The sequence below is a fragment of the Peromyscus leucopus genome, chromosome 8b (genome assembly GCF_004664715.2).
Source record: "Peromyscus leucopus breed LL Stock chromosome 8b, UCI_PerLeu_2.1, whole genome shotgun sequence".
Taxonomy (NCBI): Eukaryota; Metazoa; Chordata; class Mammalia; order Rodentia; family Cricetidae; genus Peromyscus; species Peromyscus leucopus.
In genome coordinates this window covers 95,335,873-95,354,513 of record NC_051086.1, presented here as the reverse complement: position 1 = coordinate 95,354,513, position 18,641 = coordinate 95,335,873, and the positions used below count along the sequence as shown (strand labels likewise).

Here is an 18,641-nt window from a genome sequence, read left to right as displayed (position 1 = left end):
TGTTCCTATTTTTCTGTTTTGCATTTTTTTTGTTTTTTCCTATAGTTTGTAACATTCAATTTCATTTTCTGAAACCTTTGCTTAAAAGGAGGAGGAGCTGTAAAGATGACTCAGAGTTAAGCTGACTGGCTGCTCTTCCAGAGGATCAAGGTTCAATTCCCAGCAACCACATGTTGGCTTACAAACTTCTATGACTCCAGTTCCAGGGGACCCAACATCCTCTTCTGACCACTGAGGATACTGTATGCATGTGGTGCACATACATACATGCACATATACATACATATGTTCAGGCAAAACATCCATAGACATAAAAATAAATACATTTAGCCGGACGGTGGTGGCGCACACCTTTAATCCCAGCACTCTGGAGGCAGAGGCAGGTGGATCTCTGTGAGTTCGAGGCCAGCCTGGGCTACAGAGTGAGTTCCAGGACAGGCTCCAAAGCTACACAGAGAAACTCTGTCTCAAAAAACCAAAATACATACATACATACATACATACATACATACATACATACATACATACATTTAAAAAACATTTAATTCTTATGACTTCCAAAAGTTATACTATGTGTATATACACATACATACATTTCACACACACACACACAGATCAATTTTTTAAAAATTTAAAAATTTCTGGAAGTCAGATAATAGGTATAAATAAGAATAAAAACAATAACTGTGTAAATATTTAGACATCATCCAGACATCTACGGAGTAAACAGGGAGGAGGTACTAAAATGGGGTCTGGCCTAGCCCAGATGACCTCCTGATCCTCCTGTTTCTATCTCCCAAGTGCTGGGATTACAGGTGTGAGCCAGGATATCCATCTGAGTCTCATTCTATTTGTACTAGTTTAGGAATAGGATTTATCAACCTGAATATATATACTTTATAGTTTTAAAATTTGTATTATAATAAGCATTTTATTATATTAATAAGAATTAAAAAACTTTTACTGCTAAGTATATTTCATTTTTACTGATAAGTCACAATGAATTTGTTAACTCAGTGTTAACAAATATTAATTCTAATTCTGTCACCAACATATATAATGTCTCAATAACATACTTTCAGGCATAAAATATTTTTGTTATGACTTTTCCTTAGCATACATTCATACCAGCAGAATGGCTGAGTCCAATGTCATGAGTACATTCAGCTCTTTGCATGTACTGACAAGCTAGTTTTCAAAAGTAATTACATGGTTTATCTCTACCCAGTACTTCAAAGCATTTTTTTTTTTTTTTTTTTGGTTTTTCGAGACAGGGTTTCTCTGTGTAGCTTTGCGCCTTTCCTGGGACTCACTTGGTAGTCCAGGCTGGCCTCGAACTCACAGAGATTCACCTGGCTCTGCCTCCTGAGTGCTGGGATTAAAGGCGTGCGCCACCACCGCCCGGCCCAGCATTTTTTATCATCATGAATCTTACTCATTTAAGAGTTACTTTTAGCTGGGCGGTGGTGGTGCCTGGGAAGGAAGAGGCAGACAGATCTCTGTGAGTTGGAGGTCAGCCTGGTCTACAAAGTGAATTCCAGGACAGCCAAGACTACACGGAGAAACCCTGTTTAGAAAAACAAAACAAAAAAGGACTGAGAGTGTGCGGGGGTGGGGTGGGGGGGAGATCACAAGAGGGTATCAGATCCCCCCATGGCTGGAGTTATAGGCAGGTGCACGTCTCCTGACATGGGTGTCAGAACTGAACTTGGGCCTGTAAGAACGACAAGCACTCTTAACCACTGAGTTCAAGGCCAGCCTGGTCTACAGAGAGAGTTCCAGGACAGACACCAAAACTACACAAAGAAACTCTCTTGAAAAGCAAAAACAAAAACAAAAAAAACTTTTTAACTTCAGCTTACATGACAAGAATAAATTGGTTTTGTATTAGAGCAACTTGTTTTGACAGTTCTGATTACTAGAAAACTGAGTATCTTTTTACACATTTAATAGTGTAATAAATGATCTGTTCTTTATTTTGTTTTTTTTTGAGACAGCGTATCACTATGTAGCCCTGGAACTTGTTTTGTAGACCAAGCTGGTCTTGAACTCAGAGCATCGCCTGCCTCTGCCTCCCCAGTGCTGGGATTAAAGGCGTGAGCCGCCACCACCTGAAGTGCTCATTTTCATCTACTCATTTATCAAATCCCTAAAGCTTTCCAAATTGATTTTTATATAATTTCTTCTATACTAAGCTCTGAAAGTCTTCTACTTTCTTTGTGCTTTTATGACAAATAATAGTAACGTACCAACAATCTTCCATTCTGTGCCCTCACTCGTAAAATTTCTCCTTCTGGTTGTACACCAAAATCATATGTAGAGTATTTCAACCAGTAGCAGATGGAGCTAAGTAAATGTATTTTTAAAAAACAGAAACTGAGCTGGGCATGATGACATACACCTTCAATCCCAGAACTAAGGAAGCAGAGGCAGGTGGATCTCTGTAAGTTGGAAGCCAGCCTGGTCTACAGAGTGAGTTCCAGGACAACCAGAGCTACACAGAGAAACCTTATCTTGAAAGACAAACAGAAACAATTAAAAATTAAACATCTTATTCTATGGTAAATGATCTTTAGCTTTTCATCTAGTTTTCTGTTTAAGTAAAACACAAATAGAAAGAAATCTGAAACATTTATTTTCATAACCCAGAATTTTGAGGGGGAGGGAAGGTCTGAACACTTCAATCGGTGAGCAATACTCAGGGAAAAGACAGCACATGTTCCCTGGGAAGCTAACACAAGTAGTTTCTATGGATTTCACAGAGACAGTCTCTCACCTGTCTGGAGAGTACTAGGAAAGGACAGGGTGACTTTCTCATCTTCATTCTGATAGTTAAATCCTGTAGCGTGGATTTCTGGAAAGAGAAAGAAAAGAAATTACTTCACAAATCTGAATACATGACTTGGAAGTTAACATCTTTAACAAAATTCCTACGGAAATGAAATATTCTTATTTTGTGAGACAGTTCCGGCTAGACAGCCCTGGTACTATGCAGCCCAGGCTGATCTTGATCTTACAGCAATCCTCCTGCCTTAGCTTTCTTTTTTCTTTGTGTTTTGGACATGAGGTCTTACTATGTAGCTCTGGCTGGCCTGGAATTCAGAGACCCTGTGCTGGGATTAAAGGTGTGTGCCAACATCCAGAAAGAATGCAAGATTCTCAATTTAGTAAATCAAGTTTCAATAATGCTCCTTAAAAAGAATTACAAGTGGGCTGGTGAGATGGTTCAATGATTAAAGGCTCTTGCTGTACAAGTGTCTGATAATAAAAGTTCAAATTTTGCAGAATTTATAATGTAAAAGTTGGCGAGTACCAATTCCACAAAACTGTCCACTGACACATAAGCACAAACGTGCACACTCGTGCATACACATACAGACACGTATGAAATTTTAAAAAATAATTACATTTCTTTATAAATTTGCCATCTCTGGAGATGTAAAGGAAATAGTTATACAAATAATAGTTTTCTTTTCTATTTGTTTATTTATACTGTGCTCATTTTGTGAGATAGAGTGTTGTGTGATATTTTGATTGCATTCTGATGCTCCCGAGACTGACAATAAAGTTTATTTTTAATCAGAGGGTGGAGCTAGCTACTAGCTACAAAATTAACCATAGAAGTTTTGGAGGATGAGGACTGATAGACACAGGAAGTAGAAGGGTGGGCCTGAGAGAGGATCTCAGCCCTTTTGAATGGAGGAACAAAAGAGATAGGAGGTCACTGGCCACTTCACCTCTTATCATTCAAGTTCTTACCACGATCTCTGACTCCTAAGTTTTTATTGATAAAGAGTAATTATTTAAATGCATCAACAGGGTCTTACTATATAGTCTAAACTGTCCTTCAACTAGCAATTCTCTTGTGGTCTCAGCTTTCAGAGTTGTGATAATCTTGTCAGACTTAGGGAAATGCTTCATTCTAATTCTTATGAGACTGTGATATTACTTTCTATGCCGTACCGACTCATGAATCTTTAGAAGATCTAGTACCCTGTTAAGAATTCACTGTTAAAGATATCACGAGAGTCTTGCATCCCGTTCCCGAAAGATAGATTACAACGTAAACTCAGATAGAAATCACACCCTCTTCTAGATTCTTTGCTCTTGGATTTTACAGAAATAAATAAAATAATAACATGTACAGATAAATTAAGACTCTAGTTACTTACTCTCCACAAACTAGGAGAGAGAAGAAACTGCTGTCTTTAATGCCACTTAAGGAAGCTTACTTGACACACTAAGAACCCATAAGCCAGTTCCAACCAACACATCCCAAGTATACCCCAAGTGAAAATAATGGTTAAAGATTTGGCCTTAATAAGTATGCAAAAAGATGTTCAGTATCAAAACCAAAAAACATACCAATTCAAACCCACTATGAACTATAATTACAAACACATCTAGGGAGGCTGTTGAGAAACTGAAGCCCACATATATTTCTGGTAGAATATAAAATGGTAGACACCTAGTAAACAGTTTGGTACTTCATCAAAAGGTTAAATGTACAGTTACCTTATGGTGGGGCAATCCCACTCCCATGTTTGTTTTCTCTCTATTTCTCTCTCTGAAGAACTATGTTAATACAGAAACTTGTATATATACAAGTTTACAAATGTTCATAATAGTATTGTTATTAATAGTTCCAATGTGGAGCTTCTGTCACTGAATGTCCATCAACTATTGAATAGATAAAATGTGAATAACAATGAACTGTTATTCAACAATAAAAATAAATGAGGTGCTGTACCACAAGATGGCTCAGTGGGTAAAGGTACATGCCACCATACCTGACAATCTTGAGCTGGATCCCTGAAACCCACATGATAGAAGAAGAGGAGCAATTCCTGAAAGTTGTCTCTGGACCTCCACACATACATTATGGGGTATATGCCACCTTCTCAAATGAATGTTGAAAACAAAGAGTGGGAAGGAGGAAAGGAGGAGTGCCTTAATGGGCATCAACTTTGAAAGAGGGTCTCACTAAGCTCAGACTGGACTTGACCTTGCTATGTGACTGAAGATGACCTTAAACTACTAATCCTCCTGCCTCCGTATCTCAAAAGCTGGGGTCAAGGCATGGGAGAGCAAGCTCAACTAGTGATCCTCTTAAGTTTTTTTGTCTTGTCATTTTTTTTCTTCTGAAAGTACCTTCACGTATTTGTGCATGTGTGTGTAGAGGCTAGGTCAACCAAGTGTCTTTCCAAATGATTCCACCTTAATCTGTGGGTGTTTTGGTTTGGTTTTTGTTTTTTCTAGGCAGGGTTATACTATGTAGCCCTGGCTGTCCTAGAACTCATTCTGTAGACCAGGCTGGCCTCAAACTTTGAGATCTGCCTGCCCCTTCCTCCCCAGTGCTGTATGGGATTAAAAGCGTGTTTGAGAGAGGCTGGCTTTCAGAGATCCCCCAGTCTCTGCCTATCCAGTGCTTAGGTTACTTAGGTTACTTAGGTGTGTGCTTTGCCTGGCGTATTACATGGGTGCTAAGATCCTTAGGTTACTTAGGTTACTTAGGTGTGTGCTTTGCCTGGTGTATTACATGGGTGCTAAGATCCAAACTCAAGTTCTCACATGGCAGTTTACTCAATGAGCCCACCCAGCTGTTCTTTTTTAAGCATCCTACCACTGAGCAACACCCTCGGTCCCTATGAACTTGAAAGTGAACATATACCAAGTTAAACAAGACAAATATCCAAGCACCACTAAAAACAAAAAAAGAACAGCCTAGACACAGCTGGGGGTGATAACACACGCTTATAATTCTTGCCCAGAGGAGGAAGATGTAGAAGACTCAGAAGCTCAAGGCCAGCCTTGAGTACATTACAAGTTTGAGGTCAGCCTGAGGTACGTGAGACAACTGCCTCAAATAAATAAATAAATCTTAGCTGGGAGGTGGTGGCACATGCCTCTGATACCAATATTTGGGAGGCAGAGGCAGGCGAATCTCTTGTGAGTTCAAGGCCAGCCTGGTCTATAGAGTGAGATCTAGGACAGCCAAGACTACACAGAGAAACCCTGTCTCAAAAAAACAAAACAAAACAAAATCTTTAAAAAGTAAATGTGTGGCAGATGGAGGGGAAATGGGCAATGAGTACTTCTTGGAGTTGGGAAATATTGAGTCTGCTGGTGGCCATACAAAGTGTGAACAAACTAAAAGCTATTAAAATCTACACACTTTATTCATATTTAAAATGTTTGGCTTTATGAGTCAGCATCTCACACTATAGTTCAGGTCAGTATGTAACTTGCAGTGATCCTCTCTGCTCTTCATCCCAAATGCTGAGATTACAGGAATGGACTACCATATATCCACAGCCCTGTAGGTGCTTTAAACTGACTTAGCAAGATTTTTAAAATTTTTATATTATCACTAAGGTTTATACATGTGTCTGTAAAACTAAAAATTTTTTTGGAGGGGGGTGGTTCAAGACAGGGATTCTTTCTTGGCTGTCCTATAATTTGCTTCGTAGACCAGGCTGGCCTCAAACTCACAGAGATGTGCCTGCCTCTGCCTCCAAAGTGCAGGGATTAAAGGCGTGCGCTACCACTGCCAGGCTAAAACTAAATTCTTACAGTTTAGTTCAGACTTTGAAAGAACTTTCATTGATCCCCTAAATAAACCTTCATTTTACAGAAAAGTAAACAGAAAATGAACTTAAGGATATGATGAAGATTAAATGGCTAGACTAAATCTTACCTGCCTTCTTGTAATTATTTCTAAGATTCTTTATGTAATCCTAAAATTGCTTCTGAATTTAAACAGATATCCAAAATTTGGTATATAGAGAACTGTTCTCTACTAGAACAAAAACTAAAAACATGCTTTAAAGTGATTCCATAGAATACAATTACAACAGCCTGAAGGAAAGGCAATTATCACCACAACGCCTATAAATGTTCACTTCTGTCATGTGTGGTTGTACACAGCAGCAATCTCAGCTCTTGGGAGGCTAAGGCTGGAGGATCATGACGACAATGAGGATAGCCTGGGATGATAGTGAGATACTCTCAAATGATCAAACAGACAAGGAACAACATTCTTTTCTCGGTGTGTGTGGCATGTTCGTGTGCACGAGGAGACCAGAGGGCAACATCGGGTGTCTTCCTGGCTCACTCTCCACCTCATGTGTGTGACAGTTTCTTCCTAAACCTGCAGCTCACAGTTTGGCTATGCTGGAAGGCTAATGACTTCCAAGTCCCCCTTTATGTGAGTGGTGTGGATCTGAAATCAAGTCCTCACAACTGTGCAGCAAGTACTTTACCAACCAAGCCACCACCCCAGCCAAAGTTCTTTTCTAAGAGAAAATGGGATTCTGGTAGCTCTGCAGTATTACTAAAGCCCATTTGTCCTTATAAATCTACAGAAACATTTCAAACTGGCAAGAAGTTAATGAAACACAAAAGAACACGAGTCTGAGAACAGAACACCCCAGTGCTGGCGTGCTACATTCCTCCACAACAGACACTTCCAACTGTAAGTACAACTAGACCATAGAACTATCAAGGAATCAAGTCCTCTCTGTATGGAATAGCCATATATTTGAATTCTTCTAAATTGTCTTGTATTCTTGGAACTATCCATTCATTTTATGCTGAACAGATTAAATGGAGCATTCTGTAGCCCTCAAATCAAAGTCTATGATGCTCTTAAGCTCAAAATAAATAGTCAAAGCAAAAATTAAAAAGTGTTCAACATTATTAGTCATCAAGGAAACACAAATTAAATCCACCACCAATGACCACTACACACACACACTAGAGTAGTTAGCTTTAATGTTGCCTAGAATGAAAACTAATATTGCCGGTGCAAACATTCTCCAACCCAATCTCAGGATTTCCGCATCTGCCTCAACAGTTCTTTCTCCAGCTATGTATGTAAATCTTAATCATTCAGATATCAACTCAATTCTTTAAAGATATGTTCTACCACTTTTTTTCATTTTACACACCAATCGGGATTTTAAGAATAATCGTCACAAGGCTGGGGAGTGTAGCTCTGGTGCTGGTCTAATGAGCATGGAGCCCTGGGTTCTATCCCCAGCACTGCATAACATGGGACATGGTAGTACACACCTATAATTCCAGGACATAGTGAGTTCAAAGCCAACCTTGGCTACACGAAACCCACACCAAACAAAATAAATAATCCTCATTCTATATGCCTTTCCAATTTTTTTATTTTTATTTTTTTTGCCTTTAATACTAGTTTATTCTGTATGTTTTCTTGCCACCTGTTAGGATATAATAATAGGTATTTGGAGTTTTACTCAATGGCCCTAGCTCATAACTCCATCCCCAAAGCAGGTATTAATTAAGCGTAAGTTAATCTTCCTTGCTCCCACTACTTCAAAAGAGAATGCTATATGGAAATGTCAAGAGGAATCTGGACAGGCCTTTCTGGATTTTCTCACCAATTATATTAGCATTAGATAGGAAATTGTCTCCACAAAAACTCAAAAGGAAGCCAGAAGGTGGTAGTGCATGTCTTTAATCCCGGCACTTGGGAAGCAGAGAGAAGTGGACCTCCGTGAAGCTAGGCCAGGCGTGGTGGCGCACGTCTTTAATCCCAGCATTCAGGAGGCAACTGCAGGCAGATCTCTGTGAGTTTGAGGCCAGCCTGGTCTACAGAGTGAATTCCAAGATACCCAGGGCTACACAGAGAAATCCTTTGGGGGATAGGAGGGAGGGGGATGTTGGCTAGCTTCTAAAGAACAACACTCAAGTTGATCACATACACACACACACACACACACACACACACACACACCTATAGATATAGAAAAATGACATACAAATTCTAGGAAGTTGCTTCATAGATAACTAATTCTAAATTTCATATGGAAAAGCAAAAGACCCTAAAGAGTGAACACAGTATTGGAGAAGAATCTCCTCAAGTCAGGGCTACATCACTCATCTGTAAGACTAACTACAAGGCCATCGTAATGAAGGCAGTGTGATTCTGGTCAGAGAATAAAAAATTGACAAGGAAAGAGTCCAGGAAGAGATAGACACAAATAAAAGTCAATCAATCTTTGACAAAGGCACAACAGCAGTAAAATAAGAGAAATGGTAGTCTCCTCCACAGCTCACTGGAACTGTACAGCCACATTCAACAAAGTCAAAGCTTACATCCCCCATAAGAACTTAAAATGGGAGTTGGGGATTTAGCTCAGTGGTAGAGCCTTGCCTAGCAAGCGCAAGGCCCTGGGTTCAGTCCTAAAAAAATAAAAGAACTTAAAATGGACCATACACCTAAATGGAAAAGGTAAAATTAGGAAACTCTCAGAACGCAACACAGGACAAAAATCAAGATGACTTAAATATGGTGATGGCCTTTTAGCTACAACACCAAAGGCATGAAACCATGAAATAACTGATAACCTAAACTAAAATTAAGCAACTGCTTTGTCAAAATGGAAAGAAAAGCCACAAAATGGGAGAAACATTATCAGAACTATCTAGCAAAAGAGTATTATCTAAAATACACAAGGAATTCTTAAGACTCAACAGTAAGAGAGCTGGAGAGAGTACATCTGTGATCCCAGCACAGAGAGTCCGAGACAGGAAGAATTTGAGTTTAAGGCCAGCCTTAACTATGTAGTAAGAACGTCAGAAGGGGGGGGGGGGCGCGCGGCAGGAGAGAAAGGAGGAGGAGGAAAGTGAGGTACAAAAAGCCAAAAACAAACAAACAAAAACACACCAAAAATTACACTCCTGTAATTCCAGCACTTGGGATACAGGAGGATCAGAGGATCATGAGTGTGAGACCAATCTAAGCTCCATAGTGAGATCCTCTTCCAAATCATCAGCATCAACATCATAAAGTAGACAAAGAGAGAAAGGATTGTTCATGCCTGTAATCACAGCTATTTAAGGGGCCAAAGTAGACACCAGAGCTGTAGCTCGGGGGGTAAGGCTTCTATTAGATATGTACAAGGTACTGGATCAGATCCCCAGGAAGACAGAGATCTAAACCAAAGATGAGATAGCACATAAGCTCATGAGAAGAATATGCACCCCATATATCATCACAGAAATTCAAATGAAAACCAACAGACACTCCAAAATACCTATCAGAATGTCCAAACTCCAGAACATCGAATTCTAGCAAAGTTGTAGAGCAATAGAAACTCCTTCACTGTTGACAGAACAGCCACTTTGAAAGTAGAAGTGGCTTACAGACTGAATACCCTGGGTATAGTATCACATACCTCCAATCCCAGCACTGGGGAGGTACAAGCAGGAAGATCTAGAATTCAAGGTCATCCTTGGCTACATATACAAGGCCAGCCTGAGCTACATTAGAACCTGCCTCAGAAGGAAGAAAGATGAAAGAGACTTAATATTCTTTGTACCATATGATCCAGCAACTATACTCTTTAGTATTTATACAAAAGAACGAAGAACTTTAAGTTCAAACAATAACCTGAATATGTATTTTTCCAGCAGTTGGATTCATAACTGCTAAAATTTGGAAGCAACCAAAACATTCCTGTAGTAAATAAACTGTAGCCTATGCAAAAAGGGCGTTTTTTTGTTTGAGACAGGGTCTAATGATGCAGCCCTAGCTGGTTGGACCTTGATGTGTACATCAGGCTGGCATAACTCATAGAAATCCACCTACCTCTGCCTCCCAAATGCTGGAATTAAAGGTTTGTACCACCACACACAGATGGACTATTATTCGGTGCTAAAAGGAAACAAGTTACTAGGCCATGAAAAGACACGGACAAAATTCCAATGTATACTATTGCAGTGAAAAGTGACAATCAGGAAAGATTGCATACTGTTTGATTCCAACCATGCTATTTTAGAAAAGGCAGACTATGGGCCCAGGGCTAGAGATGGCTCAGTAGCTAAAGCACACATACTGATTCCAGAGGATAATTCTCAACACCCACATCAGGTAGCACAAAACCACCTGCAACTCCAGCTCCAGGATATCCCACACTCCTTAGCCACTGTGGGCACCTATAATCATATGCACATACCCACAGAGAGACATATAATTAAAAATAATTAAAAAATAAAATAACCCTATGGGCACAGTGGCTGTCAGGAGATAGATGGGGAGGAGGGGTGATCAGGTAGAACACATATGGTTTTAGGGAGTAAAACAGTTCCACGTGAGTCTGTAAGGGTGGACACTTGTCATCACCCATCTGTCCAAACCCACAGCTAGTACACCAAGACTGAAACATAAACAGATGTGAGATGAAGATGTTTCGGTGGAGATGTATCAACTGGAACCACTAATGCCACTCCGGAACAGTGTGCTGACATTAGAGTCTGTTGAGTGCACAGGAACAGAGGTTATATGGGAACTCTCTGTATTTTTTTTCCCTCAATTCTGCTGTTAACCTAAAAGAGCTCTAAAAATTAAGATATATTAAAAGTGAAATAAGAGAGCCATTTAATTTAGAAAACAGGATGTCCTGAAATTTACCAACGAGTTGAGAAACTATTTGGTTGCTCAATGTAGTCTGGAGTAGTGGTCAGGTTACACAAAATTTTACTCATTCTTCAAAAGAACAATAGCACAAATAGACGTTATATTCCCATTCTAACTCAGTACATTCAGAAATACTAAACCAAGGCAGGCAGTGGCGCACACCTTTAACCCCAACACTTGGAAGGCAGAGGCAGGTGAATCTCTTGAGTTTGAGGCCAGCCTGGCTACAGTGAAACCTTTTGGGGGGAGCTGGGGGGGGAGGGGAGAAAGAAACAGTAAACTGGAGACAAAGGTAAATTAAAATAAAACAAAAACAGCAACAAAAGACACCCAGAAATAAAGCCAGTATAAACAAGTGTGCTCAAAACCTCTTTAAACAGCAGCCAGAAAGCTGAAGCAGGAGGTTGTTAAGTGTTCAAGGTCAGCCTTAGATATATACAGTGTGTCCCCTTCTCAAAAGCAAAATGAAACAAAAGAAAATCTCTCTAAAAATAAACTGGGTAAGATACAATTCAGTGGTGGAGTGTCTGTATAATATGCATGAGAATTCTATCAGTGGTAGGCCACCATGCACCAAACCTCTCCATACAAAACAGTATAAAGTCTATCAAAAGGAGCTGATAGATTCTGAATATTTATTTTTAGTAGCAGCGATAGAACTCAGAGCCTTACATATGCTAGAAAAGTATTCTACCACTTAACTATACACCAGCCATAAATATTTTATTTTTTGAACATTATTTTCAGGTGGGTGCACACCAAGACACACGTGTCACCTTCTACCATGTGAAGTCAGGAGATCTAACTCCAGTCGTGAGGCTGGGGGTGTGGTGGAGTGCCTTTACCCACTGAACCATCTTGCCAGCCCTGAAATCTTGGTATCTATAGTATCACAGAAGAACAGCAAATAAATTCAAACAACTTAGTTAAGGTTTCATTATAATACGGTGTATTAACATACTGTTTGTGTCAATTTTCACTGAGGTCTATACATCCTCAAGGCTGTGACAGGAATGGCAGAACACATTTGTATTCCTAGCACTTGGCAAGTTGAAGCAGGAGGATATCAACTTCAAGGCCAGTCTGAAGACACACAATGAGCTGAAAGCAGGCCTAAGCTGTAGAAGACCCGTGTCACAAATTAATTAATTAAACAAACCTCTTCTTTTTACTCCCTTTTAATCAGATAGCTAAGCTCACATCTTGTACTAAGGTCTAAGTGATGAAGAAGATGCAGAATATACCAGTTCCTTAGAATCAGTTCTCAGGACTCTTTCAGAATTCCAAGTTTTAACTAAGTTCAATGTGGCCTTCAGAAATGTTTTATTTGGGGCTGGGAATGCATCTTAATGCTAGATCACTTGCCTAACATTCTTTAGCAAGTGCTAAATAAATTTTAACTTTAACACTGCTAAATAAATGAGTAATTTGTTTTTTTTTTTTTAATTTAAAGAAATGTCTTGTTTGAACAGAAGATTCTTTTGACTTTTTGTTTGCTTGAGATAGGTCTCAACCATGTAGTCCAGGATGGCCTCAAACTTGTGATCCTCATGCCTCACTATCCTGAGTGATGGGAGTAGAGGTGTCTCTATAGGTGACTTCCAGAAGTTTTTTGTTGTTATTATTGTTTTAATTGAATACATTTACTTTTAATTGTTTGACTTACTTACTTTGCTGGGAATCAATTACCTGGAGCCTCAGGAATGCTAGGCAAATACTGTACCACTAAGCTGTATCTACAAACATTGAGTATGTTTTTATGAGACAGGCATTCTTTTTAATTTAGCCTCTGTCCCATCAAATTTTCCTAATGCCAGCCCAATTCAGTCATTTTCTATTTGTCTGACTATATGGTAACTCTAACCTACATCTCTGTCTTAAAACTGAAGTCATAGTCAAGTTCCTTTCCACTGAAAATATCTCCATGTCTATCACATCAATACATATGTTTTAGAGACAGTTATGTTGCTTTCATTTTCAGTCTTCCCATCTTAAGGGCCATATGAATTTTCAGAATAATGACATTAAATAAGCCCACTTCAAAGAGATGGTGGCTGGTGTTGTTTACCGATACATAATTATATGAGAGAATATACATTACTAGAAGTTAAACAAGGGCTTATGGTCACGTGTGAAGAACTACTACTTTCTGTCAAGTTAACAATTTGTTCTGATGATGTATTTGGCAATATTCTTTTGTTACATTAAACACATGCATACTTCCATGGTACACATTCAAATATATAACCCATACTTCACAAACAATGTAATTTAGGCCCTTATATAGATAAGCCAAAGTGAAGCTGGTAAATCTGGACTTGGGTTTGTATAGAGACACTTCATCAGGGGAGCGCCTTTCTCACACACTAATGCGGAAAGCACGTATCTGATAGGACACACTAAGGGAAAACCTGGCACAAAATTTTCCAATGATCATTTTCTACGTGGCTTTACTCAAGCTGTCTATTAATGATAAATTAAAAGACTCTTTACCTGTCAGGACCTGAGTTCAGGCACTCAAGAGTTTCGTATTTCTCTTGCAGAAGTGATGACAATACTAATCCCTGCACTGTGTAGGGAGGTGCATTCCTTGCACTGGCTTAAGTGCCAGTGATTTCACCAACCCTTGAAGTGCAGAACAGTAAAAAAACAGTTTTCAGCCGTTTTCGCTTACTAGTTTCTCATATTAAAAAAGTATATTACAAAATAAGATCTCAAATAGTTTTTTAAAATAAACCATGCCTAAAAGACAGTGCCTTAGAGTCTAACAGACTCTCAGGATTAATGCATATATTACAAGATGGCCTCTCCACTCATGAAAAACTTATACCGTAGCAATTTCATGGCTTCAAATACTTTTCTGGTTGGTTTTACCCTAAAGCATCAAAATTTAGTGGATCCTAATATCTGAATCTTTGGAGACAGGGTCTCACTGTGTAGCCCTGGCTGGCCTGGAACTCACAGAGATCTACTGGCCTCTACCTGCTGAGTGCTGGGATTAAAGGCATGGGATACCATGCCAGGCTGAATCAATCTTGCATAAAGTTGTCATAAGTATTAATGAGTACTTGATGTTATTAGCTAGGTTAAAATGTTCCCTGTTACCAGGAGATAGCTCTGGAAAGAGCTGGGTCAAATTTATAATTATCACTTTCTAAAGAAACAATATGCCATACTCGCCTATAAGGTAAAAGCCATAAAATGCTACTAGGTCTAAGGACAAACCTAAATTGTGTGAGTGTGTGTGTGTGTGTGTGTGTGTGTGTGTGTGTGTGTGTGTGTGTGTGAAAGGTCAAATCTATCCATGATGCTTACACAAACCTTAAAATATCAAATCAATAAAATTACCATTTTGCAAATTACATTCTACAATCAACCAAACTTTACTCTGGGTTTCTCCTGATTCTATAGGAGAAAAGAATTAGGAAATGTTCCGTAGCTACTGCTGAAGGAAAATTTTGTTGTTGTTGTTGTTGATTTTGTTTTTCGAGACAGGGTTTCTCTGTGTAGCTAGCTCCTAGAACTCACTCTACAGATCTGGCTGGCCCCAAACTCAGAGATTGCCTGCCTCTGCCTCCCAAGTGCTAGAATTAAAGGGATGCACCACCACCACCCAGTGAAAAATGTCTTAGAACTGTTAGTGTTCTATCTGAATCTCTCCATAAATTCTATTTCCTTAAGTGAGAGCACTAACTGAGGCTGCTCAAAGTGCAGGCCACTGGCAGTTTAGCGCCCTTCAGTTGTGCATACTCAGAAGCTTGTAAAACCCTGAACCCTTTCTGCAGTTTGGTAAGGAATGTTTGTTCTAGGGTTGTTTGTTTGTTTGTTTATTCATTTGTTTGTTTTTGGTTTTTAGAGACAGGGTTTCTCTGTGTAGCCCTGGCTGTCCTGGAACTAGTTTTGTAGACAAGGCTGGCCTTGAACTCAGATATGCATCTTGTTTTTTAAGTGATCTAAAATGCTGTATTTATTTTACTGAGATCTACCTATCTACACTGACTTAAATGTTCTCTAACTGAAAACTAACCTTGATTTAACTGTCAAGTGTTTCCATTTTTCCTAAGAGGTGAAGAAATTGACTATTCTCTCATTTGCCAGGCTATCTTTCGAAAGGTGGCATTCGTTCAAGTCCATTTGAAGAATCTGTTTTTCTAAAGGTAAACTGCAGTAGTTCAACCTCACAAACTAAACTACTGAGCATAAGCTAACTGCAGCAACAGTGTGGGCAACCACTACTACCTCATCTTTCTCCTGACAAGACATTTTAGAAAAGTCAAGACACAATGCCAGATCTTAAAATAAACCTGTATGCTGCTTCTCAGAATAATGTAAAGCAGAAGAGAAGAATAAAAAAAAAATAGGAATTTTTAACAATACCAATAACTTATTCTATGTCAAATGAGATTATCTGTAAGTAACCAATAAAATATTCTGACAAGGAATAGTAAGGTAAACACAAAAATAAAAAACAATTTGGCTCCATTCATCTTATGTGTGAATAAGCTATGAACCCCAAATCTATTACAACCTTACTGAAATTACAACATCTACAATAGTTCTCATTTTAAAGATGGTAATAGGGTTCCCACACAAAATACACCATGCTTCTTTTTTTAACATCCTGATGACTAACACCAGTATCTAGCTTCTAACCTTAACTCTTGGCCTCACAGAGCAAGTTTTTTCTAGTTATAAGTAAGACTTACTACCTTTATTAAACCTACAGTTCAAGGTGGTGAGGTCTTCTAAGAAAAATACAGGCTAGGTGGTAATGGGGCACACCTTTAATGCCAGCACTCAGGAGGCAGAGGCAGTTGGATCTCTGTGTGCTCGAGGCAAGCCTGGACTACAGAGTGAGTTCCAGAATAGCCAGGGCTACACAGAAAAACTCTGTCTCGAAAAACTACAAAAGCCAGGCGGTGGTGGCGCACGTCTTTAATCTTAGCACTGGGAGGCAGAAGCAGGCAGATCTCTGTGAGTTCAAGGCCAGCCTGGGCTACAGAGTGAGTTCCAGGAAAGGCTCCAAAGCTACACAGAGAAACCCTGTCTCAAAAAAAACCAAAAAAAAACACAAAAAAAAAGAAAAAAAGAGAAAGAAAGAAAGAAAGAAAAAGAAAAATACATAACATATAAAAATAAGCTCCTTTGATGAACTTTCATATTCAAAGTACTTAATTAAAAAAAACATTCACCCAGGAAGGTGTGAGGTGGTGGCACATGCCATTAATCTTAGCAGTAGGCGGATCTCTCAGTTCGAGACCAGCCTGGTCTACAGAGGAGTTCCAGGACAGCCAGGGCTACACAGAGAAACCTTGTCTGCCCCCCACCCCAAAACAAAACAAAACAAAAATCAGCCTTGTTATGCTTGTCATTATATTCTCTTCACATGTATAAAAATGTGATTTCCCAGGATAACTACATAAGCTGTTTCAAATAGAATTTAAATTCTGACACTTCTCTTATCTTACAATACACATAGGTAATACTATTCAGATAGTCCCATAAACAACTAACAAACTTGCTTTTCTTTGCTTTGTTTTGTTATTTTTTGAGACAACAAGAGTCTCACCACATAGACCAGGTTGGCCAAAACCATGTAGTTCTCTTGCCTCAGCCTCCAATCCCAGGATTATAGGTATGCACCACCATGCCTGGCTCATTTTAAAGTAATCGGCACTGAAGTCTCAATTGGAAGGCCGAGTCAGTCAGTCTCTGTCTCTCTCCATATACCAAATTAAAATGGAAAACAGGGCTCACCTTCATCTCCTTCTGGCGCATACGAAGCTGTGATAATGTCAATATCAGCACAATTCATCACAATCTGATTGGTTGCCTGCCTTACCTAAGAAGAAAGGAAAACCAGCTATTATCAGAAATAACACAAAAAATATGTTGACCTTCAACCTGGGCTAATGTTTCATGCAATTTTTTAAAACCTAGGCTGATTATTTATACAATAGTAAAAATAAGTAAGTTGTTTTAATACTTCAAAGCAACTCACATTTTCTAAATTATATTAAAAGCCATAATACATGTTTAAGTTTTTCATACTATTAAATACCTGATCAATAAATAAAATATTTTCTATCTAAATCTTTATTTAAAAAAAATCATTTTATATTGGGAATTAGAGAGATAGCTCAGCCATTAGGAGCAGAAGGCTGGAGTTCAGTTCCCAACATCCACATCAAGAACGATCTCTTTTTTTTTTCTCTCTCTCTCTCTTCTCTCTCTCTCTCTCTCTCTCTCTCTCTCTGTCTCTCTCTCACACACACACACTCTCTCTCTCCCCCTCCCTCCCTCCCTCCCTCCCGGTTGGTTATGCACGACTTTAATCAGAGTACCTAGGAGGCAGAAGCAGGAGGATTTCTGTGAGTTTGAGACCAGCCCAGTCTACACAGAGTTCCAGGACAGCCAGGACTACATAGAGAGATCCTATCTCAAAATACAAAACAAAAACAAACACAAACAATCGATCTGACAGTTCTCAGCATCCACAAGGGACACCCCACAACTACACATAATTCCAGCTCCAGGGGTAACCAATGCCTCTGACCTCTAAGGGCACCTGTACCCATTTGTTGTTGGCCTCTCAACACATCGACCTCCACTCCACACTCACATGACAAACACTGACACACACACACACACACACACACACACACACACACACACACACACACACACACATAAAAAATAAAAATAAGTCTGTTTACATGGTGAATTCCAGGGTAGCCAGAGCTATATAGCGAGATGCTGTCTCATTTTTTTAATTGAGTAAGTAATTTAAATAAATAAACAAATCTAAAACAAGAGACACACAAAAAACAAAACAAAAAGCCCAGAAAAGGCCAAGAGTTGACTCGGAAGGTAAAGGCACTTGCCACCAAGCCTGACAACCTGAGTTCTGCCCCAGGACCCACATGGTAGAAAGAGAATTGAATCCACAAAGTTGTCCTCTGGCTTCCAGGGCACACAGACACAAATAAAAAACCTTACAAATTAAAAGAAAGTTCGAGAGAGAGAGAGAGAGAGAGAGAGAGAGAGAGAGAGAGAGAGAGAGAGGAGGGGAGGGGAGGGGAGGGGAGGGAGGGAGGGGAGGGGAGGGGAGGGGAGGGGAGGGGAGGGGAGGGAGGGGAGAGGAGAGGAGAGGAGAGGAGAGGAGAGGAGAGGAGAGGAGAGGAGAGAA

General features: G+C 39.4%; 1 protein-coding gene across 3 annotated transcripts in view; it reads right to left on the bottom strand.

The window, feature by feature from the left end:
* Npepps (aminopeptidase puromycin sensitive) overlaps window positions 1-18,641 on the bottom strand; it is an 89,602-nt gene that overhangs the window by 48,983 nt on the left and 21,978 nt on the right. For 2 of the 3 annotated variants that reach the window (XM_037201294.1, XM_028869070.2), the window contains 2 exons: window positions 17,210-17,294; window positions 2,777-2,854 (listed from right to left, as the gene is read on the bottom strand). In XM_037201294.1, coding sequence (XP_037057189.1) covers window positions 2,777-2,854; window positions 17,210-17,294 — 163 coding nt within the window. Of the gene's footprint in view, window positions 1-2,776; window positions 2,855-13,945; window positions 14,078-17,209; window positions 17,295-18,641 lie in introns of those variants that run through there. The other variant, XM_037201292.1, reaches the window with a different exon arrangement.